General features: G+C 34.8%; 1 protein-coding gene across 3 annotated transcripts in view; it reads right to left on the bottom strand.

Moving 5' to 3' along the window:
• The window catches only part of MAGI2 (membrane associated guanylate kinase, WW and PDZ domain containing 2), a 1419055-nt gene that overhangs the window by 957916 nt on the left and 435227 nt on the right, over positions 1–25912 (bottom strand). For all 3 annotated transcript variants that reach the window (XM_058297943.2, XM_058297944.2, XM_071215009.1), the window contains exon 2: positions 6520–6636. In XM_058297943.2, coding sequence (XP_058153926.1) covers positions 6520–6636 — 117 coding nt within the window. The remainder of the gene's footprint in view (positions 1–6519; positions 6637–25912) is intronic.

Here is a 25912-nt window from a genome sequence, read left to right as displayed (position 1 = left end):
GAGCAGTAACATGAATAGACATCTGCACACCAGTGTTTATAGCGGCGTTATTCAAAAGTTGGAAACAACCCCGGTGTCCATCAACTGATGAATGGATAAACAAATTGTGCTGTATACACATAATGGAATATTATGCAGCAGTAAGAAGAAATGAGGTCATGACGCGTATGATGACATGAATGAACTTGGAGGACAAGCCAGACACAAAAGGATAAATACTGTATGTGCTATTATGAACTAAATATATTACGTAAACTCATGGAGTTAATAATTGGAATATAGGTCATCAGAAAATAGAATGAGGGTAGAGAATGGAAAGCTGATGGTTATTCTGTGCAGAATTAATAAAAAGGTTGTTTGTAAATCTTTGGAAATGAATAGAAATGGTGAAATATCATCATAGTGTTTGTAATTTGCATAATTATTATATAGTTATGACAGTGGTTGAAAGGGGCAAAATACAAATAAGAGTGATATTACTTATATAAGACTGATTTTACAAAATATTAATACAAATATACTAGAGAGAAGAAAACAGAATAGCAGTTATGTATTGCAGGGGAAACACAGATTGAGAGGTGAAAAGTTTTGTTTGTTTGCTTTTGGTTTATCATTATTATTGGAATAATGAAAATGCTCTAAAAATTATTGAAGTGATGAATGGACAATGTGATTATACTGAATACCATTCATTGTACATTTTGGATGGATTTATGCTTTGTTTATATGTAGCAATAAAATTGATTTGTTGAAAAAAATTTCTGAGGAGGAAGTAATGTGACAAAGTAGCATTAGAAGAATCTACCTGTGGTATGTATGTGGAGTAGAAAATAAAGCAACTCTCGGAAAACAAAATGTTTTTCCGTATCCATCTCTACTTTCTCCTTGGGCCAATTGCTGAGATCACTGAAGCCCAAGGGTATATATTCCACCCGCCCACTCCAAACCCAGATTTTCTGTGGAGAATCTCCCTTTTATGAGGGGGAAAGAGAGAATTACAAATGAAAAGAGAAAACCCAAGAAGAAACTTTAGGTCACAACAGGAAGAACCAATCGAATCAGGTAAAGGGAATTATATGTGGTTGGAAGTTTAGTAATGTTTGCTGTGAGTATTTATTGCTTTTCTTTTGTGCCAAATATATATATATATATATCTACAACTGGTACCCTATAGTGTCCAAAGGGTTAATCAATGCAATCACTTATGATAGTCCTTGATTTCTATTTTAAGCAGCAATTTGAATATATTTCTTTTTGGTAAAGCACTCTGTCAACCAAAGCAATGAATGATACTATTTGACCAGAAAGATGTATTCCTTTTGCTCAATGAAAAGAGCAAAAAATCGATTACATTATCATGTATATGACACGAAACAATCTTATTAATCTCTTGGGTGAGGTAGAGTAGTTTAAAATTTAATCTAGCTTTCTATAAAATAACAACACATTTTTAAAAGATATACCAGGCATACATCTGAATGAGTAATGAATTGAATTTTTTCAAGTGTTCATTACTGCTCAAAAGCTTTTGAAATTTTCCTTTTGGCTAGCCTTTCAAGGCCGTTTATAAATCTCTCAACATATTTAGTTTCATTTGTTTATAGATTTCCATCCCTTTTGACCCACAATTCTAATACCTTATTTATTGTCTCCCTTATTCTCAGCACAAAGCACCAAATATAAATCAAAATTACTCTTCAAAGGTAAAAATCTGACAACTTTATTCTGAAATAATTGTGAAAAATAAGTTTCACATTTTAAAAGCAACTTCAAAAGAGAGCATCTGAAACATATGAAGCAAAGATATCAAAGTTAAAAAGATGTGTACAATAAAGTTGTTGAAATGTATTGACTGAAAATCCCATTGGAGCTGATATCCCTTGTCTTATTCTTACAAGACTAGCCATAGCTCAATCTGCCATCTCAGTTTACAAGTCTCTAATTGCTTAAAATTATGTTGAGTGCTTAATAATGTCCTTGATCACCTTCAACTCAAAGAAATTCTTTCCACTGGAAGAAGATTTTTTAGTAGAGGGGTGTACTATAATCCATAGGCTAATGTTACTCTTCCTTCTTACTTCATAGTTAGAATTATTCCTTCATGACTATAATGACAAGTAATTTTAAAAAATTCATTTCCACAAAAAATATATGTCCTTGTATATTAACACTTGCTTTTACAAAGCTTTAAAAGTACTCATTGTTGTTTAAGAAGTAAACTTATTTTTCCCAAGTGACATACTAGCCAGTCCTGTCCTAACTGCATGCGTTTTCATAGACATGTGGTCACCGGCCTCTTTGCAAGTTGGCTGACCATAGTCTCATAGCTATTCCTTCTAATTAGTTGGTAACTTCTCTTCCTAACAGGAGACAATTCTTCACAGCTTTTAAAGAGCCTGCTTTTATCGGCTTCTCCATCAAAGAAAATTTAGTGTAACTAGGAAAACACCTAAAAAATGTAGTTTATATCCTACATTTTTATTCTTGAGGATGCTTCTTTTTGGTGGGGCTTGCTATGCTATTTTAAAGTACTTAAGCATGTACATACATCATTGTGGTTTACAGATCAATCAGCTCTTCCACAAATTTTTTTTCATATCTTAAATACATGTTTTTCATTTTACTCTTTTTTTCACAGAACATTTTACTGTATTGGTTTTTGTCTTTTAGTTGGTATACACTGGTATTTCTTCTGGATTCAAATACATTTAAAATATTTCCCCCTACATCCATCTCACCAAATGACAAATTATAGTCTTGAGAGAGAAATTTCATTTTAATTACCTTATGTTTCATTTTGAAACTTTAAAAATTGGTCACTGGAGTCCTCCTCTAGGTCACCAGGTATAACAGGAAAACGTATTTAAAATGTATACCTGCTCTCATACAGGCTTCAAAATTAATTTTTATTTCTAATAAATATCAATAAAAGAAAGGACCAGAAATTTATCAACAAAGGACAGTGATTATTTTTTTCTTATATTTAAGAAGCATTAATGGTTTAATTGTAGTTGATTCAGCTCAAAATTTAAACATCCTCAATCATTATACTTAGTAGATTATTAAAACTAAAATAAACTCTACTTTTACTCTTTAAACTTTTATAAACTATTTCAATATTTTTGTATTAATTCCATCAATTTCCCTTATATACTTTTGAATTGATATTACCCAAGGGATAACGAATGCTGCCTTAAGTTTATATACTTAACATGCTATGATGAAACTATCCTGTATAATCTCTAAATAGATGCCCACTAACTTAGTGCTTCTGAAATAGCTTTTGAATAATATCAGGTTAATTGAAATCCCATATGATGGATGTTCTAAGCTCTTTGAGTCTTTTATCTGTATACATTTTTCCCAGTTGTCTTTATCACATTCCACATTACAACAGTTTCATTATTTACTTATTTCTTCCAAACGTCAATATACATGATAAAAAATCAGGTATAGCTTGAAATTTAATAGTAGAAAGATTCAGTGATAGTTTTACTTCATTAAAATAGATTTTACATCAGGACTTCAGGAAAACAGAAACTAAAGCACAAATACATTTAAGTACAAAAATGAAGAACTAATCTCATCAGGTGTGTATTCATGCATGTGCTATATGACTAACAATCCAGTATCGGTGACTGAGGAGTTTGTCCTGCCTTCCAAGACTAGATACATAGTTTTGTGCTTTTGTTTTTTTTTAATTTTTGAAGTATCTGCTTTTAAAAATTTTGAAGCATTTTGGTTCTGTGGAAACAAAATGAGAAGTCTAAATACTATCAACCCTTATTTATGGTGAAGGAAAAAAGATTAATGGGATTTTGTATAACCTGTAGTTAAGACCCAATGTAGATCTCTACTAACCATCTCCCTCCCCTGCCTAGCTCAGACACTCGCTAATTGCTGGGCAAGGGCTTCCTTCAGAGAGGAGCACAGGGACTAAGTTGTCTGCAACTGGATTTGGCTCAGGGTATGTGTGTGCATGAGGGATGGGAGGTGGGGCGGGGCAGAGGTGTCTCTGGAGCCCTAGCCCCAGAATTCTCTCTTACTGAGTTCCAAGGAAGTCTAGCTCCAAGATTTTGTTCCTTTCCTCCTAATTATAGTTGTTGGTGGGGTGATGTGATGGTAGGAATCAGAATTACTTGATTGGGTCTTGTCTTGCTGAAAAAAATGTTAATCTGCCCTAATACAGTTACAAATTGACTATAATTTTGCTTTATCTAGGACCTATTCCCGGTGTCATTACTAGATTAAACAAGAGGTGAGTGTATACATACTAATAAATGTATGTATAAGAACAGTGGCATGATCTTCAGTAGTACATTTTTCTTTCATGGTTCTGTGAACCAAAAATCAATGATAATTTTTTGACCAAGAAGAATATGTAACAAATGTGACTCCATACTCAAGGCCAATAGATGTGCTAGGTACACGTATAAATTTTAAGCAGTGGCAGGATTCCTCACCTACTGACACATTTTTACTGCATATTCTCTGAAAATGTCTGAACATTTCATTAAAAGATACATTGAGCAAATACGGTGAGTTGTCCAGGTCCAATTCATCAGTATAGAAGCAATTACAGCTAATATAAAACATATCTATCAGAATCATCTCTCTCTCAGATATATCTTTTCACTTTTTTTGCCACGTTAAAAGTAATGTTAGTGAATGGTATCATTGAAATTGGCTATTAGGAGTGGTAGCTGCTAATTCAAAGAATAATTGTTTCAGCATAATATTCAGATTCATTGCGTTTCTAATCATCTCCTTTCTAGGAGCTATTCAAGGATTTCTAATTGAATTTATGACCTTGTACTGAAACTACATCTTGAAACTCTTTATGCTTACTCCTATAAGCCTAGTTTTCTTACCCTTATATTTATATTTTCCTTCGTAGTCTTTCTTTGGTACTCTAAAGAGAGATGACTTATTTAAGAAGTTAATTAACTAATGCAAAATTTACTATTATCTTCATATTTAATTAAGCCTTTCTTATTTATGTCATTGCCTTAGCAAGGACTACAAGTATTTCTGAATGTCAGCCTCTTATCTACTTCCCTCAGCTTTTAAACATAATAAAGTGCTTGGATTCTTTATTCAGTATTTCAGATCTCCTTTCTTTCATGTCACAAAAGATAAATTCACACAGCGGCATTGACAACATCACTGCTTTGAAAATGCGTCCATCCGTTACCTTATAAATAGTTCAGTCACTTACTTTAATCCATCGTTCTCTGCCCATCTCTCTAATGTCAAAGTTACAAGCTTAAGAATGCACTTTTCTTAACTTCCAGTTCTAAACCAAGAGTCCTAAAGTCTATTTATTCACTTAAATAATATACACTGATAGAGATATCATTTTGACTGACAAGATGTCAATCAGCAAACATTTCCACTCAGAAATATTTGATAGTGGTGTCCTGACATTTTGTTGTGATGAACATTTGGTGCTGATAATGACAAGTCTACTCCAAAAATGTACGTAGGTAAAAAGGACTGAGTTGTGAACTATCTTCCTTCTTTGTGCATTTGCAATATTTCAGTATAGTCATCTGTGATCTATATACCTTTTACATAGTTCTGGTGATTCAACCCTAGAAATGAAAGTTTTTTGGCTTGTTCATTTCATTTGTCCTAGGCAAGTTTTTCTTGCCTTAATATCAAGCTTCCAGAGCCCATAGATTTCAATTTATAAAATCTTAGAGCAGAACAAAAATCAAACAAGCACGCAAAACCTCCACCCTCTCTAGAGAGAGTGGAAAGTCTCTGGAAGTCGTAGAATCTACTTTGAAAAAAAACCTGAGAAACGCCTGCTAATATTCATATAGTATCTAGGACTTGACTTGGAATGTCCTTGATTTGTCTTAAAAGTAATGGGGATTCTCAAATGAGCTTAGGCAGTACTAGGAAGTCGGTTTGTGAATGTTGTAATTTTACTAATTCCTCTCTTTTGAAAGAACACCTGGCATAATCAGGAATTGTTGCGTTTGGATTTCTCTAGAGTGTCTATGAGAAATTGGCCTCTAACACTCAATCAACATTATCACTTTCTAAGTGTCACAGAACAACTTGGTTTTATTCTCTAATGCAGAATTTTCTTTTCACTTGTAAGAGTCCATTGCTGTAAACCTAAGACAAGTTTGGTAGTTTACACTGTAGATTCTTTTCACAAAATAGGCATTCTCTTGTCTCCCAGTATGGAGTTCTACCCCAATCATGATTCATTCTGAATCACTACCAGCGTCGACTAGAATTAATATTTATTAATACTAACTGAGATATGAGTTATATTTTATGCTGAAAATCACAAATCTCTTCGGCTATCACTTCACCTAAACCATCCACAACTGCAGTTATAACTTTTGCATTTAAGACAGCCATATCTCAAATTTGTTTTCTGTTCCAACAGCCCACCATAAAAATCAATGCCATTTAACTTTTCTTTTAAAAAAATGGATATGTAGTGAAAACATTTATCTATTAACACGCAAAGAAAATAATATCAGCGGTTGCACTCACACGGCACTGTGCGGAGGTAGAGGTTATCGCGGATGATTTGCTGAAGTTCGTGGTCCACAGACCCCTTCTGAAATCGTAAGTTGAGGTAGTGACGAAGATCCTTATCAACAATTCCTCCTGAAATAATAAAGTTTCTCAATAATGGATCTTGGAAAAAATTTTAAGTGTGCAATTTAATTCTATCATAAATATATTCGTGTACCCATTTTAAATGTTATATTATTTCACAATGCTCTTTTACTTCAGAAACATTCGCTGTCATAATAATAAAACAGATAACATTTACTGAGATAATTGCTGTATCGGGGCTGTGGTCAGTGTGTTGCCTAAATTCTTTAAATTATTCTTCATTTTAAATAAAGTCTGTAGAATGGTAAAAGATACGTTTCCCCTAAACTAATAGTAAAACATCATATGCTCTCAATGCATGGTTTAAAATACTTTCAAATTGTTTAACGATATTATAGATTTAGATAAGTAAAGTGATGTAAAAATTTAAAAGAAAGAAAATTACACAAATATTGCTACTTTTACTCCACTCATAAGTTCAACGAAATTTCTGTCCTATAAAATAGGTGTAAAACTAGAGGCAAATTTGAAAGAATTTAGATGTTTTTTCTTTTGCCAGTGAACATTTTTTAGTCTCTGTCACCATAATCTAATGAAAAATAAATTAGATTATATGTAAGAACACCAATACTGCATATCTATCAAAGATTAATTTGATATTTAACGATTATTACATTAAATTATGACAATTTATCTGAGGACTCATTCTTATAGTTAAAAGAATTCATCATAAGTTAAAATACCTATGTAATTATAAAAAAGAACTAGAGAAGCCCTTATCTTTTTCAATCAAATATATTAGGACAATACAGTCAAGACAAAAATTAAAAATAGATGTAAAAGGAAATCTGTAATAGCCATAAAAATCATATTCTCTCGACATAATTTTGAATATCAGAATTACAATTTATAATTCTATTTGTATCACTGTATGTAAAATGGCATTATATGGGCATACACATATACAATACACACCTTTTACATGGTTAAAATATTTGCTAACTATTGTGGCATTTCTAAAGGTTTCAAAATCCATTGTTTCAATTGATTCCTAATCTGCTGGAAGAGCTCAGTAAGATGCTATAAAAATAGCATTTCTAACCAAGTTGACTATCAAAATTCTTACTCTTTAAACAATGTTTCTTGTATAATTGAGCAAACAGTCTTTATTTTTTCCACCCAATATAACATGATGGTGGAAAAAAAATGACATTAAAGGAAAACATATTGCTTATTGGGTGCACATAAATATTACATGCAGAATACTTGCACATAACGATTTTCCAAATTAAAATTCTGTCACAGAAGCTGAGCAGTCAGAAATGAAAGTCACTTGAAACTGCCATTAGACATAACATTAATTAACTGTTTTTTCTATTTCTAACTTCCCTGCCTTGCCACATGTCTTGGACTTGGTGGCATCACACTAAAATAGTTAATAATTTGGAAATCCTGAAATTCAGTTTTCCTCCCTTGGTCTTTTGTGCTGAGCAGACCATGTCCACCCTTGTTAATTCATTGCAGCTACTGAGCAAGCACCTGCCAGTGATAGCTCAGCTGTTATTTCTGCAGATTCTAAGGTCTACAGGTCCTTCAGCAACTGCACCTTCTCTTGCTTCCCTTTCTTCTTTCTGTCCAATATGTGGATATGCCCACTGAAGAGATGTTTTCTGGCAGCATGAGAAAATGTCAACTCCAGAACAACAGATGTAGTCTGTCAGTTTAAACTAGAATAATGCACCTACTGGGAATAACATGGAGTAGTCTACATTTTGTTATGTGTGGTGATTCCTGTTTCCAAAAGCATATTATCAGTCTAAAACATTTCTTTTACTATGTATACTACATCAGTCCTCTCATAGAGTTTATCTACCTAAGAAAAAAAAACCCAAGTATTTATCTCTCTTAATTGCAATGACTGGCTATATCTGTTTTTCTATGGAAGGATCTGCTGAAACTTCAGAAAACATAATATATCCTTTACTAATTAAAATGAACTGCCATCAATTACAATGAAATCCTATACATGATCCAATTTCATTTTGGATGGATTTTCCTTGCTTCACAATTTATCATAGTATCTTTCAGTATGGCAATTATATTTACCCAATTTAATGGCAAACTCTGCTAGTTACCTATCTAGTATTCTTCCCCCCCATACTTTTTTTTTTTTTTTTTAATTAAAAGAGTCTTGCTTTAATTTTGGGCCCAAGCATGTTCAGTCCCAGACCATGGATCTCAGTGGTTGGAGACAGTCCACACTCTCATTCCCTACTTCCCCAGCTACCCTTGCAGCTTCCACAGGCCATGTTCATTGAGACCTAATACAGAAACCTGTGGGGGAGGATTTCCTTATTTCTTGAACACGACATGGTATCTGAGATGTAGCAACCATAATTCAACCATGAAGTGACAAACATGAAGGAAAAAAACCAACATACTAAGGACACAGAAGTTAGAAACAGCTTGTTTCCTGAAGGCTTTACTGAAGGCTGTACATGCACATATCCATACACATATACACACACACACACAATTAAGGCTCATTTATCCTTAGAAATTTCACTTAAAGATGAATTAAGCAATATACAGTGGTTAATGGCTGAGCTGCAAAACAGAGCCTGGGTCTCAAGACTACCTGATTTAAGGTTTACAAGTGAACATTTTAAAAGCTTGCTAAAAAATATGGAATATCATATAGTGAGTGTTCAACAAATACTATCTATTATTAAAGTAAATGATCTATCTTATTTGTAATAGTTTTAAGTTTTGATTTTATTGTAATTGTCTGTAGAGTTTCTATTTTGTCTTTTTGTGGTGATTCTTAGATTTGGTTGTTTATAGGATAACTGTAGCAACCATTCTGCACACCATTGTCAAGTTTACTGTACCGTTGTATGCTTTAGCTGTTGTATTCTTCTCTTCAAAAATTTTATTGTATTCATTTATTATTATATTTTAATAACTATTGAATTATTTATTTAACAGTATGGGGAAAAAACCTTTATTTATTTTACAAAATAAAACTGAAGATTAGCAGATTAATTTATCAGATTACATTTTAATAAATGAAATAGTTCGAAAAGATTTATGATGACTGTGATTTTTCTTCCAAAGAACAGGTACCTAACTTCCATTCTTTACAAACTGAAGATCAAACATCTCAGTCCAAAGTTCAAATAGTTTCTCAGCATGACCCCAGTGAAGCTCTTTTTACTTTTCATTTTATTTTGAAAGAAGTTTTAGATTACATTAATGTTACATAGAAAATAAGGGGGGATTTCCATATATCCCACCTCTCCCCTTCCCACACTTTTACCTACCAACAACATGTATTTTGGAGCACCCTGGTATGTGCATAAATGTTATGATTGTTCTTTCTTCTTGATAGACTACCCCTTTTATTAATATATAGTGTCCTTGTCTCTTAGAATAGTTTTGCATTCAAAGTCTTTTTACCCCAATATTAGTATAGCTACTCCCACCCTTTTTTTGTTTATTGTTTGCATGTAAAATCATTTTCCAACTGATTTTCTGACTATTCACTTGCAACCTCCTTGCATCCCTGGATTTAAGGTTAGTTTCTTGTAGGTAAACATGTAGATGGATCATATTTCCTTATCCATTCCGCCAATCTGTTTCTTTTGATTGGAAAGTTTAATCCATTAATGTTCAGTTTTATTACTCTTAAGGTAGTACTTACATTAGCCATTTTTTCTTTAGGTTTCTATATGTCATATTTTGTTTTTATTTCTCTTTTTATCTTTTTTTAATTTATTTTATTGATTTATTTCTCTCCACCCCCTTGTTGTCATTTGTACTTTCTGTATCTGTTCATCTTTCTTGTTTATTTAGGAGGCACCAAGAGCTGAACTGGGACCTCTGATGTGGGAGGGAGGTGCCTAATAGTTTGAGCCACCTCCACTCCCTGCTTTGTTGTGTCTCTCATTATGTTTTCTCTTCCTGTGTCTCTTGTAGTGTCAGCTTGCCATGCCTTCCTATTGCGCCAGTTCACTGTCTTCTTTAGGAGGCACTGGAATCTGAAACAACAACTTCCCATGTGGTAGGCAGGAGCCCAGTCACCTGAGCCATATCTGCTTCCTGTCTCTTTTTAACTTTTTAATTATTTTTACTAATAACTGTCCTTTCTACACTTTCCTCCAACACTCTCTTTCCCATATTTTCCTTTCAACCTGCAGAACTTGCTTTAGTAGTTCTTGAAGGGCAGGTTTCTTATTGACAAACTATTTCTGTTTATCTGTGAATATTTTGCACTCTTCTTCATTTTTGAATGCCAGCTTTGCTGGATACAGAATTCTTGACTGGAATTTTTTTCTTTTGCACCTTAACTATGTCATACCACTGCCTTCTTGCCTCCACAGGTTTAAATGAGAAATTCGTGCTTAGTCTTAATATGTCTTGTATGTGATGGGTCTCTTTGCTCTTGCCACTTTCAGTATTCTCTCTTTATCTTGAACATTTGACAGCTTGATAAGTATATGTCTCAGGGTAGGCCTATTAGGATTTATACTGTTTGGAGTGCTCGTGTGCTTCCTGAACATGTATATCCATGTCCCTCAAAAGAGTTGGGAAATTTTCAGCCAGTATTTCCTCCAATAATTCTTCTTATCTTTCCTTTCTCTATAGGCAACTCTCAGGTGCCTATAATGTGTATGTTTGTGTGTTTCATGTTGTCATTCAATTCCTTAAATCCCTGCTGAATCTTTTCTATCTTTTTATCTATCAGTTCTACTATCTGTGTGATTCCAGATGTATTATCTTTGTGGTCACTAATTTTTTCTGCTGCCTGTTCAAATCTGCTGTTATATCCTTCCAACATATTTTTGATTTCTTGTATTGTGCCACTCATTACCATCAGATCTGTTATCTTCTCATGTATGTTTACAATTTCTTCTGTATATTCCTCCAGTGTCTTCTTAATATCCTTTATCTCTTCCTTCATTCTATTAAGTTGATTCATGACATTTGTTTGGGCATGCTTGATTAGTTGTTCCACATTCTGCATCTCCTCCTGTTTATTAATTTGTTCGTTAGACTGAGCCATGTCTTCCTGTTTCTTAGTATGGCTTATAATTTTTTGCTGGTGTCTAGGCATCTATTTATCTTAAAGGGCTTATTCAGATGTTTAGCTTCTCTTTCTACTATATGGTTTTATTTTGTTTTATGTTACATTTCCTCTTTGACACTTGGTTCCACTTATTCTATTTCCTTGTGGTTTTCTGTGTTTCCCTGAAAAAAATTTAAGACCACAGAAAAAGAAATACAGAAGAGAAAAAGAATGATAGTAATAATAAAAAAGAAGATTGAAAAGGAACCATAAAAGAGCCAGGTAAAAAAGTAATAAGAGTGAAAAATCATAAAAATTAAAAGGTATAAGAATAAAAAATGAAACTAGAAAAAGAATAAAATGAAAAACTATAAAAATGAGAAGAGGGAAAAAAAAAAAAAAAAGAACACCGAACTAGAGAAGGTGGAATGAAAGAAAACCAGAGGAAGAGGGAAAAATGAGAGAAAAGGAATAAAAGTAAATGAGGAGAAAAAAGGAAAAGAAAAAAAAGAAACAAAGAAAGAGAAACTACAAAAAACAAAAAACAACCCAGGAAAAACAGGTTCCCTCTTAGGCTACCAGGAAGCATTTCAGGGTGCCAGTGAAGCTTTTGAACCTGAAATCAAAGTAAAATGTAAGAACTTTAGGAAAGAACTTGGTCTGAAGTCTTCAAATTACTAAATGAGGAAATTGAAGGTAGCACTGGGTTCAGAGCAAGGATGGGGTGTGGAGCACAGGCAATCTATCTGGACTATCTGGGAATAAATTCTAAATGTTACTGCTTGAAAAACTGGTGTGCATCTCTAAGGCTTCCATTGTTTTCAGTAATGTCCCCAACAGAACTCACCTGCTTTATCCTTTCCATTACTTGAATGCTTAGTTTGAAGAAGAAAAGCAAGAAGATGATGCTTGTATCAGATACAGAGAATCTTTTAGACGTATTTCTCAGGGCCAAATATTAGTTTTAGCCTTTAGCCTTAGCCAGACACCCTTCCTAAGGTTGAGGGAGAAATCCACCAAGGTCTGTAGTGCTTTTGCCGAGGGTCTTATTTCTAGTAGCCAGGTAGAGTAGTACCATTCCTCACCCTCTGCCGTGACATTCCCTCTACTTGAATCAACTGCTTCAGGAATAGACATGTATTTTATAATCCTATCCATGTAAACTGGGGAGAGCGGTTCATAGATTGGGATGGAAAAAAGTGAGGATGACCAGCAAGCCAGAGTCTGGCTCCCTCTGCTGGCATCTCTTCATCCTATGCATTAGTCAAACCAGATTATTTTGATATTTTAAACACCTTGTTTTCCCTTATCTTTATTTCAGTTCTTTCCATTTGCACTCCACAAGATACTGACAAAAACATTTGGTTTTTGTTTGTGCATTATCTTTTGCATCCGTCTCTGTTCTATTTATTATCTTTTAGTAAGGATGCCCTGATTTCCATTTTCAAATTGCTATCTCCCTCCCATCCTATAGAGATTTGGTGCTACTTTGAGTCAAATTGCCCTGCCTTCACTCAGCCATTCAAAATTTCTCTTACAGAAGTTGGCTTCATAAGTGGCATGACCCAAGGATGAATGGAAGTGCATTCATCCTGACAGTGGTACCCTGAAGAGACCACCCATCATTTCTGCTCTGTGGACATAAAGGATTGCTCTATTCCTGTATTTTTCTAGCCTGCTTGTCAAATTTTCCCTTTGTTGATTTTAAGTAAAAATCTGATGGATAAAAACACTTTCCTTCCAATACTGGGTAGGAATTTTGGTTCAGCTTAGAAGCCATCTCCACTTGGCTTCCTTGTGTTCTTTCGGTTAGAAGTCTTCTCAAGCTCCTCCAACTATCCACATCCTGGTCATCTCTCTTAAGGACCTTGAACATTCAAACAGGCAGCACAGTAATTGTGGACCTATTTTATGTTTTCTATTTAATGCTCACCAGGGCATTTCATATTCATTTTATATATTCTCCTTACTCCCCACTTCAGTCACTAAAGCAGAACGTTCTTGCACAGAACAGGTGTTCAAATGTTTGTTGAATAAATAAATCATGAATGCTATAGTGGAAAGAATATGAGATTGAAAAGCAAGAAAAATGAGGTTTAGTTACCACTCCAACACTTATTCATTGAGTGGTCTTGCATAAATCACTTAATCATTTCTGGATCTCATCCTTCTCATCTGTAAAAGACACTTTTACTAAGTGCCTCTTATAGTTTTGAGTATATTTCGTGTAATCAGACAACCATTATTTTATTAGTTAGTTAAGTCATAGTTCATAAGTTAATTATAGTCCATAAGAAATAAAACCAAGATTATCTCACTTTGCTATTGTTTTCTATTCTTTAAATTGTCCAGGAAGCTAAGATCATCAGCAGAAAATTGATTTTAGATATTGTCTTTATCAAATGAGTAGTTTGAAAAACCAAGGGAAGCAGTCTGCAAGGAATTGGGAAAGAGAAGAATGACAGTTGAAAATGTATCCATATGCCTTAAGACTTGCCCATGAATAATTGCAAATGTATTTTATGTTAATTTATTGGAAGGTAGGGAAGTTGAGGACTTGACAGTAGGAAATCATTATGAAGCTAGGCTGCCAAGTGCCTTTTTCCAAAATAGTTTCTACTTGACTCACCTCAAAAGTAGAGAAATAAATCACAGAAAATTTGATCGACTCTGCTAAGATCCACAACCACAAAACTGGTGAAAGATATATCTAATCCAGTCTGCTGGATACCCTTTTTAAGTGGAAAATTGTATCTTTGATTTCTGATGATCTAGAGGCCCATCTCATTTGCAGCTGGTTAGAGTATACTGCACCACAGCACTGGATACTTTTGATCGATACTAGTCATTCTGTAAATTACAAGCGAGTAAAATTGTTTTTCCCCCAATAATTCCCCTTTGTCTATTTTAAATAGAGGCACACATATTAGATCCATGGTAACTTATTGACGATGTCCTAGTTAATTGTTTTCCCATAGCTGGAAAAAACTATTTATGCTAAACTTTGTACCCCTTCCATATTTTACTCAAAATGTTAGCGCTTAGAACCAAACCTCTTTTTAAATCATTCTTTAATATCTCTGTGTGTTGTTTTTCTTCAAAATTTTAGTCATAGCCTATGCTTGTATAAGAAATGCAATAGTAAGAAAGACAAAAACATATTAAATAGCTGCACGCCATTAGGAGATTCTAAACTAGAGAGAATAATAGCTATTTCAGAGAAAATGACAGAGATAAATGTAAGCCGTTTATAATATTCTCCAGTTCTATTGAAAATGGCTTTTCATCATTTCTTTCCCCCAACTATTGCATAGATGGGATGTTATTATTGAATTCATTTTCCTTGTTAGTCTTGGTCTCAAAGTCAATGTTAGAGTTGTTCCTGCAGTTCTTAGAGTCTCCCATGGAGCAGGACAATTGAGTATTCAGTTTATGCCAGGCATTGTGTTTCATGTTTACCTGCATTACCCACAATTTTCCAATCAGAAAATGTAAAGGATGGGCATTTAGTCAAAAAACAAATCAAGTGTATCTACATTTTCAGTAATGCCTCAAGATGTCTATTTCAGTCTAGGAATAGGATATTTCCTATTAATTTCTTTGACTCATTTAACTCTTCAACATGAGATGTTCAATATAAAAAGCAAGGTATCCTAATGAATTCACTGTAGTAAAAAAATATGGACTAAAAATGGCATAATAATCTGACCAAAATTCCATCCATTTCTCTAAAACCAGAGAAATACCACTCTAGGATTAAAAGAGAAAAATATATATTAGGTTATTAGAAGATTTGAGTTTATACTTCTACATAAAGCAGTTGCGATTATTAAGAGCAAGGAAATATACTATTTACCCACAATATCCAGATAATCAGATAATTGAACATGTACTTTTTTTTCATTTAGAGTCTTTTTTTTTTTTAAAGATTTATTTATTTATTTATTTCTCTCCTCCCTGCCCCAGTCCCAGTTGTCTGTTCTCTGTGTCTATTTTATTGCGTCTTCTTCTTTGTCCGGTTCTGTTGTTGTCAGCGGCCCGGGAATCTGTGTTTTCTTTTTGTTGTGTCAGCTCTCCTTGTGTGCGGCACCATTCCTGGGCAGGCTGCACTTTCTTTCGCGCTGGGTGGCTCTCCTTATGGGGCGCACTTCTTGCGCGTGGGGCTCCCCCACGCGGGGGCACCCCTGCGTGGCAGGGCACTCCTTTTGCGCATCAGCACTGTGCATGGGCCAGCTGTACATGGGTCAAGGAGGCCCGGGGTTTGAACCGCAGACCTCCCATGTGGTAGACGGAAGCCCTAACCACTAGGCCAAGTCCACTGCCCCCATTTAGAATCTTGATTTACTGCCTTTTTAACTTTATTCCAAAGTTTAAATGCAAAATTTAAAAAACTCCAGTGATAAAATATCACAATTGCTTTTCTTCTTGGAAAATGTAGTTTAAGAAATTATCCACATTAAAAAACACAAAAAACAAAAATAAACTGCTCATATTGGATATGCCTGAAACATCTCCATTCATAAAACCAAAAATGAATGTGTGAATGCATTTAAGCAATAAATAGTCAAGCTTATTTCATTTTATATCAACATCCTAATATCCCCAAGTCAACTGAAAAATTATGTGTTTAAACAGGTAATTCTTATTATGAATAAGATTGATGGGGATTAGAAGGATTAGATTTGTACATATTTAATAATATTGAGTGTATAGAGAACTACAAAGCAAGGTAAATCCTGTCATTTTATCTTTTGGTTGGCTGCTGCAACTTCAAAACTACTAGATGATGTAGTATAATAGATGGTCTACTCCAAATGGCTCCATGCTAGAGAGTATCATGACACAGACCACACTGTCCCGATCAATTAAAAAGAAACCATATCATTTGAACTGCTAAAGAGGCTGACTCTGACTGATGAGGGATGTGTCTCTAAAGTTTATTTTGGAATACAGAATGCTTTTTCCCACAGAAATATGTTGAATATTATAATTATGCCCCTGGCTTGCCTATAATTCTTTAAATTAATTAGGCACCTGAAGTACATTATTCATGGTATCTTGGAAAGGCATTGTTATATATTGCTGTGTACAAAAATACTTGCTGCAGGTGGGATGACTGGTGAGGAGGAACAGGAGGGAAGGTGGTTAAAGTTCCAAGTAAGGCTGACAGCGTCTAGAAACCAAATGGAGACTCTTCTTTCACAAGATAAATAGGATGGAGCACTCCCAGCCACAAGACCCTCCTGGGGATTCTTGGCAAAGATTACTCAGGGCAAGGATAGGATTAGACGAGAATAGAGGAGGGCAGTATATTTGGAGGACAGATTCCATAAACTCTTGTATAAAGGGTTATGGAACAATAGACACCCTGCTAATATAATTCCCTATAGGCCTGCCCATCACAAACTCTTTTATTCTTTGGAGGGTCTCAGGCCTGCTCTGCCATATCAGTTTATACTGCTATCACCTATTTGGTCCAATTTCACTATAAAATGGGCCGTTATCTGTTTCCCTATTTCCTGTCTCAGAAGCAAACACACAATCATTTTTAGATGTCCTTGGCATTTATAAAAGTACTTTTACTGCATATAACAGTACAAAATTCCAGAATGACTTTTCTCACAAAATTTGTAGGAATACAGCCCCTTATACCAACCTCTGCACCCAAATACATACATACATAAAGACCCTATTGGAAAGGGGTGTTCAGGGAAAAATAGTACAAAGTTGAGAGTTATAAAGCCCAGAAAGTAGAGTTATCTTTAGATTCCAGAGTAATCTGGGCTCATATAAGTCAATTGGATATGCTATTCAGGAATAAGATGTGTGTGCATGTGCGTGATTACAGGCATGTGCGTGTGCAGTTCTGTTAGGGATATAGTGGATGGGAAGTAAGGAGTGACATAATGGCCACTGGGGTGCTGTCTATAAGAAAAGAATTACAACAGTGGTGGAGGAAGGATAAGGGAAGATTTCTTTGCATTCTTGTTCTCCTAGGTCAGGTGTTCTCAATCTTTTTTGTTCCACAGACCCCTTTGCCAGTGAGATGAAAACCATGGACCCCTTACTAAGTCCACACTGTATTGTGTATTATTTAATTAATATACCATACCCACACCAACACGTCCCCACAAGAATAGTGGTTGTTTTTTTGAATTTCAATTCAAGCTCACAGACCCCTTGTTAAGAACCTCTGTCCTAGGATGATACTATTGCCACCACTGAAAGACAAATCCATGATGTGACGCAGTGGAGAAGTAAGAAGCAGAATTTGGGTTTGAGACAGTGAACCCATATCATGTCAGAGTCTTCAGTGGAAAGAGAAGTAGGGGATAGAAACTGAAATTACTCAGAAACTGGTAAAGAAAGATAAGCCTGTTGCCAAGTGGCTGAGTTCACTGGGTCCCCAAGTGGCCAAAGGTAAGTGTATGAGTCAGGCAGGTAGGTGTCAGGGAGTCTATGAAAGTGAGTTCTACTATAATGGACTTTTACTGAAATTTAACATAATTTCTTCTGACTAAAGTTTTAGGGGTAATTTATACAATTGCCAGACATAGTCATTTAGGCAATAACATCCAAATTAAATTTACTATTAATTCACTTTTAGAGATCCGGGGCTGTCTTGCCTCTAGAAATAAAGGGAAGACTGAATCAGGAGTGGGAAAGAAGCAGGAATATACATTTAATCAAAGGACTTCTTGATTGCTTTCTGTACCTGATTACATATAAAATTGTACGTGATTTTCTAACTAATAAAAGTGTTTGGAAGCTGTAATCTTCAACAACCTTAGAAAATCTTTTCAGTTGCTTGCCATGAAAACCTACAAAGATAGATTTCTGAAGAAAAGTAAAATTCCATTTTTATTGAACTATCTGAACTATTTTACTATTTGTTCTTAACAACAACAAATATTTATAAAAATATCATGTGATTACTCAAAAATATTTTGAAGTCTAGGAATTCCTTATCGGTAATAACTTTTTACTGCTTTTTGGGGGAGAAGGAAGACAAAGTCGAGAATAAGAAAAACCATTAACCTCCTTTGAAAGGAAAGAAAGTAGGGAAAAGAAAAACAAATCTGAAGGGGGGAAATATATATGTATATATATTCACACACACGCATATGTATGTGATGCATGATTTCACATTTTCGGGCATTGTTAAAGGGGCTGCTGTGTTTACGGTGAAGATGTGTTAAAAAGAGCTGAAGGGCATCTACATTCTGAGGCTCAGGTTGGTAAAATTAGATTACTTAAAGTTTTAAACACTCAGTGATGATAAAATACAATAATATTTTTATCTTTTGTGTATGTGTAATATTTATTTCAAAGATTTTTAACACATTACTGCATTTGTCCAACTTGAGAGCTTTAAATGGTAAGTAGAGTGCAATATTATTTTAACAAATAGCTAAACATATTCAGAAATAAATTGATTTGCCTAATTCACACAACAGAGTTGCAACTTTGACTCAGATTTCTTGATCCTGAGTCAAGCAATTTCTCCGGCATGCTAGAGATTCACAACTAGAAGGGGGAAGAAGAGTATTCATAGATGGGGACACGAGCTCTAAGGAGATGTATAAAAATTATTGGGTCATTTTGCACATGGTAAAATTCCCATCAAGCTCCTCTGAAGATGAGCCACTTCTGCTGAGAGCAGTGTGTCACCTCTTCCTTGGGGACTGGGCCCAAAGAAGATCTTGAGAAGTCCTGCCACAAGTATGGACTCTAGGATTACATGCCAAGTGCTGGGTTTAATTTTTGGAACAAAACTTGAGTGTACAGGACTTAGTGACTGAAATGGATGCAGATTTGGCCAGGAAAGAAAGAATTCACCAACATTTCCAGCTAAGTAATTGAGAAAATGAAAATATAATTGACACTGAATGGGATGTTAGGAGGAGGTGGTCTAGGTCATTTTAAAAAAGCTTTTATGCTAACTTTTAATTTTGAAATACGTTCAAACTTGCGGGACAGTTTTAATACAAACTCTATAAAGAGTGTTTCAACATTCACTTACCCATCATATATACAGATCTACCAACTTAATTATTTTGCCACATTTGACATGTCATTTTATCTATCAACCCATTTCTATATCTACCCATTGCTCTCTTTCTTTCTCTCCTTTTCTCTATATCTTTCAATCCATTTTCTGAACATAAGAGTGTAGGCTATATACATCATGCTCCTTGAACCCTTAATATTGCCATATACATTTCTTAAGAACAGGGATATTCACTTATGTAGCCACCTTAAGTACAATTATCATGTATAAGAAATGTAGCATTGATGTAAATTATACTGTCTATTTTCCAATTTTTAAATATGTCTCAATGTCCCTTTAAGCCTTTTATCCTCCCTTGTTAGATCCTACCCAGGATCATATATTGCATTTAATTGTCGTCTCTTTAGTTGATCTTTCTTTCTTTTTTTAATTGTGGGAACATATATACAACATAAACTTTCCCATCTCAACTACTTCCAAATATATTATTCAGTGGGTTTTATCACATTCACAATATTGCTGTACCCTCACCAGTCTATAACTAAAACTTTCCCAACTCTCCAAAGAGAAGCCCTATACCCATTATGCACTAATTACCCATTTCAAACCTTGCCCCATGCCCCTGGCAACAACCTCTATTCTAACTTCTTTCTCTAAGAACTTGTATATTCTTTGATATTTTTCTGATATTTGTAGTTATGATGTGGGGTAAATTTAGCATCCTAAATCTTTAACAATCTCCTTTGCTTTGATATGAATTTACCTTCAATATTATACAACCTATGTTCCTATACCCACATCTTTTTTTTTTTTTTTTTTGTACCACATCTTTATGTAGTTCTTCTCACACATTACATTTTGAATCCCGAATGACTGGTTTATCACTACATTTGGGGCATTTTCCTTTCAGATCCTGTAGGAAGTAAAAAATGGAGTAACCAAACAAAACTAAAATAGTATTGACATTTATATTAATTTAAATTGTTACCCTTTTGGAGATCTTTATTTTTTCATGCAGCATTGATTTCCTATCTATTGTCCTTTCCTTTCAGCCTATAAAACTCTTTTGCATCTCTTGTAGAGCCAGTCTAGTGGTGACAATTCCTTCAGTTTTTTAAATTTGGGGATATTTAATTTCCTCTTATTTTTGAAGGCAGTTTTGCCAGATATAGATTTCTTGGTTGGCATTTTTTTTTGCTTTCCATACTTTAAATTTGTAATCCCACTGTCTTGTTACTATGATTTCTAGTGAGAAAATCAGTACTTAGTCTTATTGAGGCCTTCTTGTACATGACACATTGCTTCTCTTTTGCTGCTTTCAGAATTTTCTCTTTATTTTTTCCAGGCCATTTGACAGTTTGATTATAATATCCCTGCTGCTGGTTCTCTTCAAGTTTATCCAGTTTGGGGTTTGTTAGGATTCTTCAATGTGTATATTCATATATTTCATTAAATTTTGGAAGTGTTCTGGTATTATTTCTTTGAATATTTTTTTGCCCTTTTCTCTCTGTCTTCTCTTTCTGAGATTTCCATATATTGGTATGCTTGATGATATCCCATAGGTTCCTCAGAGTTTATTCAGTTTTCTTTCTTCTTTTTGCTCCTCAAACTGTACATTTTCAATGGTCTTATCTTCAAGTTCACCAGTTCTTTCTTCTACAATTCTATTCTGCTGTTGAGCCCACCAAAATATATAATTTTTTTTTACTATTAATTTTGTTGCTCTAGTCTTCAGCTCTGTTTGGTTCCTTTTCATAATTTCCATCTCTCAACTGATAGTCTCTTTGTATCTATTGTTTCCTAATTTTCTTTAGTTGTCTATGTTTCCTTTAGCTTTTTTTTTAAAGATATATTTTCTTTATTTATTCCCCTCCTCGCCACTTGATTGCTGTCTGCTGTGTCCATTCGCTGTGCATTCTTCTGTGTCTGCTTGTCTCTCTTTGTTGCATCATCTTGCTGCGCCAGCTCTCCACTGGCATGGGCCACCAGGTCTCCACCGGTGCAGGCTGTCAGCTCTCCGTGGGTGTGGGCCAGCTTCCTTCCCTTCACAGGGAGGTCCTGGGATGCGAACCCAGGGCCTCATATGATAGACAGGAACCCAATCGATTGAGCCACATCCACTTCTGTCATTTAGCTTTTTGAGCATATTTAGGGCCATTTTTAAAAAGTTTTCTATGGTATGTTCCAGGTCTGTTCCTCCTGATTGATGGCTTCCATTGCTTTAATCTTATCCTTTTTCTTCCTGTTTTATTTTTTTTTTTTTTGTATGTTTTGGAATCTTTTATTGAAATCAAGACATTTTGATATTTTAATATGTTATTGCTAGATTTTAGACTTTGAGTCATCTATTCCTTAAGCTTGTATCCAGATAGTATTAAGACAGAGCTTATCTTGAAGGTCAGGAGGAAGAGGAAGAAGGAGAAGGAGAAGAGGAGAAGGAGGAGAAGGAGAAGGCAGTGGAGGGGGAGGAGGGAGAGGGTAAAGGAGAGAGAGAGTGGAGGAGGAAGAGGAGAAAAAGAAAACACCTTTCCCAGTCTTTTCAGATTAACCTGTGTGAGTGCCCTCCTTCAGTGCATCCCCACAATGAGCTTAGAGCATAGCTTGGGTTGAAAGTATAAGGGCTTACCCGAACCTTTCTGTATATGTGTTTTGTCTTGGGCATGCATATATGGCGCTAGGGAATCCATTGTTTTCATGGATACAAATGCCTCCTCTTCCCTAGGAAACAGTTTCCTTATGTTCCCAGGCACAGAACTGTATGCGCTAGAGTCAGCAACACCCTGCACCAGGCAGTCACAAGTCCTGGTTCAGTCCCTCGGGCTGCCAAGAGAGAGACTAGGCCAGACACACATGTTCCCAGAATGTGCACAAGGGTTACTCTGGTACCAGGACCAGTGACCTTCACTGCAAATGCAGGTTGGCTCTACACTAAGCCCATGAGGGAACAAGGAAAGGGGCTAGCCACGGCAAGAAGAGATCCTACCCCTTTTAAATTGCCTTTATCTTGAGTCAGCTGTTCCGCAATCATTTAATTGTTTTCTGGAGTTTTGTGAATGATGGTTCTGCCAGTTCTTTCTGGCTGTTCAAAGCTTCTATGGGGGGACAAGGCCCTGAAAGCTCCTCACTCAACCATCTTCATTGATGTGGGCCCTCATTTTAAGAGTATGGCAACGTGATAGATCATATAGAGTTCTCTCTCTCTCTTTTTTTTTTTTAACACACTATGGATTTGGAGAAGGAAATAGGGAAGCAGATGCAAATGTGCTGAATGAACAAACATAGCAGATACTAAATTTCATGTTGGATGGGTGAAGATAAAAAGGATAAGAGGAGAAAGAATCTAGCATATTGGTATTAGTGGTGTTATCAAGGCACATCACTCTCACTTGATCTTATGTTCTACTTAAAAGCCTGCCATCCTGAGGAAATTAGAACAGAAATCCCAGAATTTCCTTGGGATTTGACTTGCCAAAATCTGTTTTGGGACAATGCTTTTCAATTCACTTAACCTGGATTATTTATATACAACACTGAAGGACAATTTGCATTGAAATACTATTGGCACAGTCCAGGATAAAATTGCAAAAGCCTGGAATACTGATATGGAACTTAGCACTGATGACCTTCACAAGGGACTCTATGAAACAAAATCTCAATAAATCATTTACCATTTTTTTATATTTATTTCATCTACACAGTTATTACATTATCAGCATGGCAAGAGCCAGAGATAGCAATCATATTCTTTAAGAATATGATACAAATCTCCAAGGGTGAAACTACCCTTCACTTTAAATATTATGTTCAGAATTACTTTTGCTTGGCTTACTTGGGTCATATCTATGCTCAAAGGTTATTCCTCATTCTATCTAAATTTGTTCATCTCCCACAATCCATCCCCATGTTTTATTTTCTTCCTACTTTGTCTGCATAGCACTGACTACTATCTAAAATTATATTAACTATTTACCTTTTAATTGTTTATTGACTGAGCTGTGCCATAGACTGTAAGATCTTTGAAGCAGCAGAGCCTGACATATAGCAGGTATTCAATATATATTTGTTCAGTGATATAGGAAATGGATGCAAATTAAAGGTATTTTTGGAGAGGCTACAAATCAGTAATAACCAACACAATAATAAGATCACATTGCATCTCAAACATACCATATTTTTCTATGTTTAATTTTAATAGACTCTATTAATTACTCATAGTTGATTTAGACTGTCATCCAAAATATTAATCCTTAACCATCAATAGATAGAAAATAATCATTAAATGGAAAATGGACGTAGTCCTTTTCTTCCCCACCTAGATGGTTCCCTCATCTGTTTGCACATTGTTTTTGCTTGTTGTTTGCACTAATTGTTTGCTCATTGTTGTTTTTGTTTTTTCTTTATGAGGCATGGGGAACCGAATCCAGGACCTCCCATGTGGGAGGCAGGCATTCAACTGTTTCAGCCACATCCACTCCCTGCTCGTTTTTGTTTTTGCTCATTGTCTGCTTGCTGTTGGCTAGTTGTCTGCTCATTGTTTGCTTGTCTTCTTCAGGAGGCACCAGGAACTGAACCTGGGACCTTCCATGCAGGAGGCGTGCACTCAACTGCTTGAGCCACATCTGCTCCCCCAGAAATAGTTCTTTTTACCTTCATTATATTCACACCAGGTATTAAACTGTACATAACATTAGCTATTATGTAATCATACTCTCCTGTTATACAGATGTACCCCATTTTAGACAACAGAAAACGATGGCATCAACTTTAATACATCATTTCAGCCTGCAGCTGAAATATATTTCATTATATTAAGTAAAAATGAAAGCTTTTGACCTAGTGAATCATTATGAGGAAAAGTAGATAACATATGCATTTATTTTTAGCATGTTGCTAGTTTTCATGCTGCAAAACAGTATTTGCTAATCACATATTCAGTCAATCCCTTAATTTCAATCAATATATGAATACAGGGCACATAACACATTCTAAAATTGGGACATCATGTCCAGGCTTAAATTTGTTTCTTAACCATCTACTGAGTATCAAGTGTTAAATTTTTTAAATATATAAAAATTTTGAAGTAGAAGCAGTCCATCTGCAGCTTTCAGAGGATCTATTATTAAAATTAAGCCTGCAGCAAAGGACATTAGTCAAAGGAAACAGTTTCTAAACAAAATATTTAACACTCAAAGTAGTAAGCATATGGGCAAGAATGTAAGAATTTCATCAGTCATTTTTTATTAGATATAGCAAGTGAAAGAAGTAACTTTTTAAAAATCTACAATCATTGTAACATTTCCATTGTTCTAAAGATGTTTTTGGTAGAAAAGGTAACAGCTTGTTGCAATTATTTTGTTGACAATGACAAATTATTTTCCAGTGATGTGAGATGTCTGTAATAGAATACAGAGATTCATTGACAATTACATATATTCTCTAAAAAAAAATTTTTTTTCCTCCAAACATACTAGAAACCAGGAGATTTCTGAGCCACAATTCCAGGTTTGTAAGACTTAGTTGAAGGATGTGCTTAGATTTGTTGCATCTATTGAAGTCTCGTGCTTCTTCCCTAGTCTTCTTTGTTTCTGTCCTAGAGAAACAATCTTGGACACAGAACTTTCCTAAGAGCAACATGTTCAGAAGGTGATGGACTATTGACAAATGCACTTCAAAATATAACTTTACTTACCAAGTAAGGTATATGGTCTTATGTTTTGTAATGATTTTATACTATATGGTCATCTGAGCAAAGGAAGTCTTTCTTTAAACTTAAACCTAATCATTTTGGTTGCTTTTCATCATTAATAGATTTTTGTTTAATTTATTTTATAAGGTGTATTGCAATTTTCATTACAAATACTTTGGAATAAACATTTTGTGTGTGTGTGCATGTGCACATGTGTGTGTATTCCTAAACTTTAATCTATACCTTAGGGACAGTTAGTTAGCATTGAAACACCTTAAGAAACACTCCAGAAGTGATGATCCAGGGACATCAAATATTGTTTTCAAATTTATGGTTGAGTGTTGTTAATTAGCATAAGGTACGTTAGAAATAAATTTCCTTTACTAAAGTCAAGAGTGTTCAGGATATATATTCGGTTAGAAAACGTACTGTGACTTCATTGTTATTGCGTGAATAAAACTTCGTAATTTGGCCCAAAAGCTGATTATATTGGATAATGGCTCTGGATCTTCTATATCAGTGCTACACAATATCTAACCTAAGGACCAGTGAGTTAATT

This window comes from Dasypus novemcinctus, chromosome 5 (genome assembly GCF_030445035.2).
Source record: "Dasypus novemcinctus isolate mDasNov1 chromosome 5, mDasNov1.1.hap2, whole genome shotgun sequence".
Lineage (NCBI taxonomy): Eukaryota > Metazoa > Chordata > Mammalia > Cingulata > Dasypodidae > Dasypus > Dasypus novemcinctus.
This window is presented reverse-complemented; position numbering and strand designations above follow the sequence as displayed.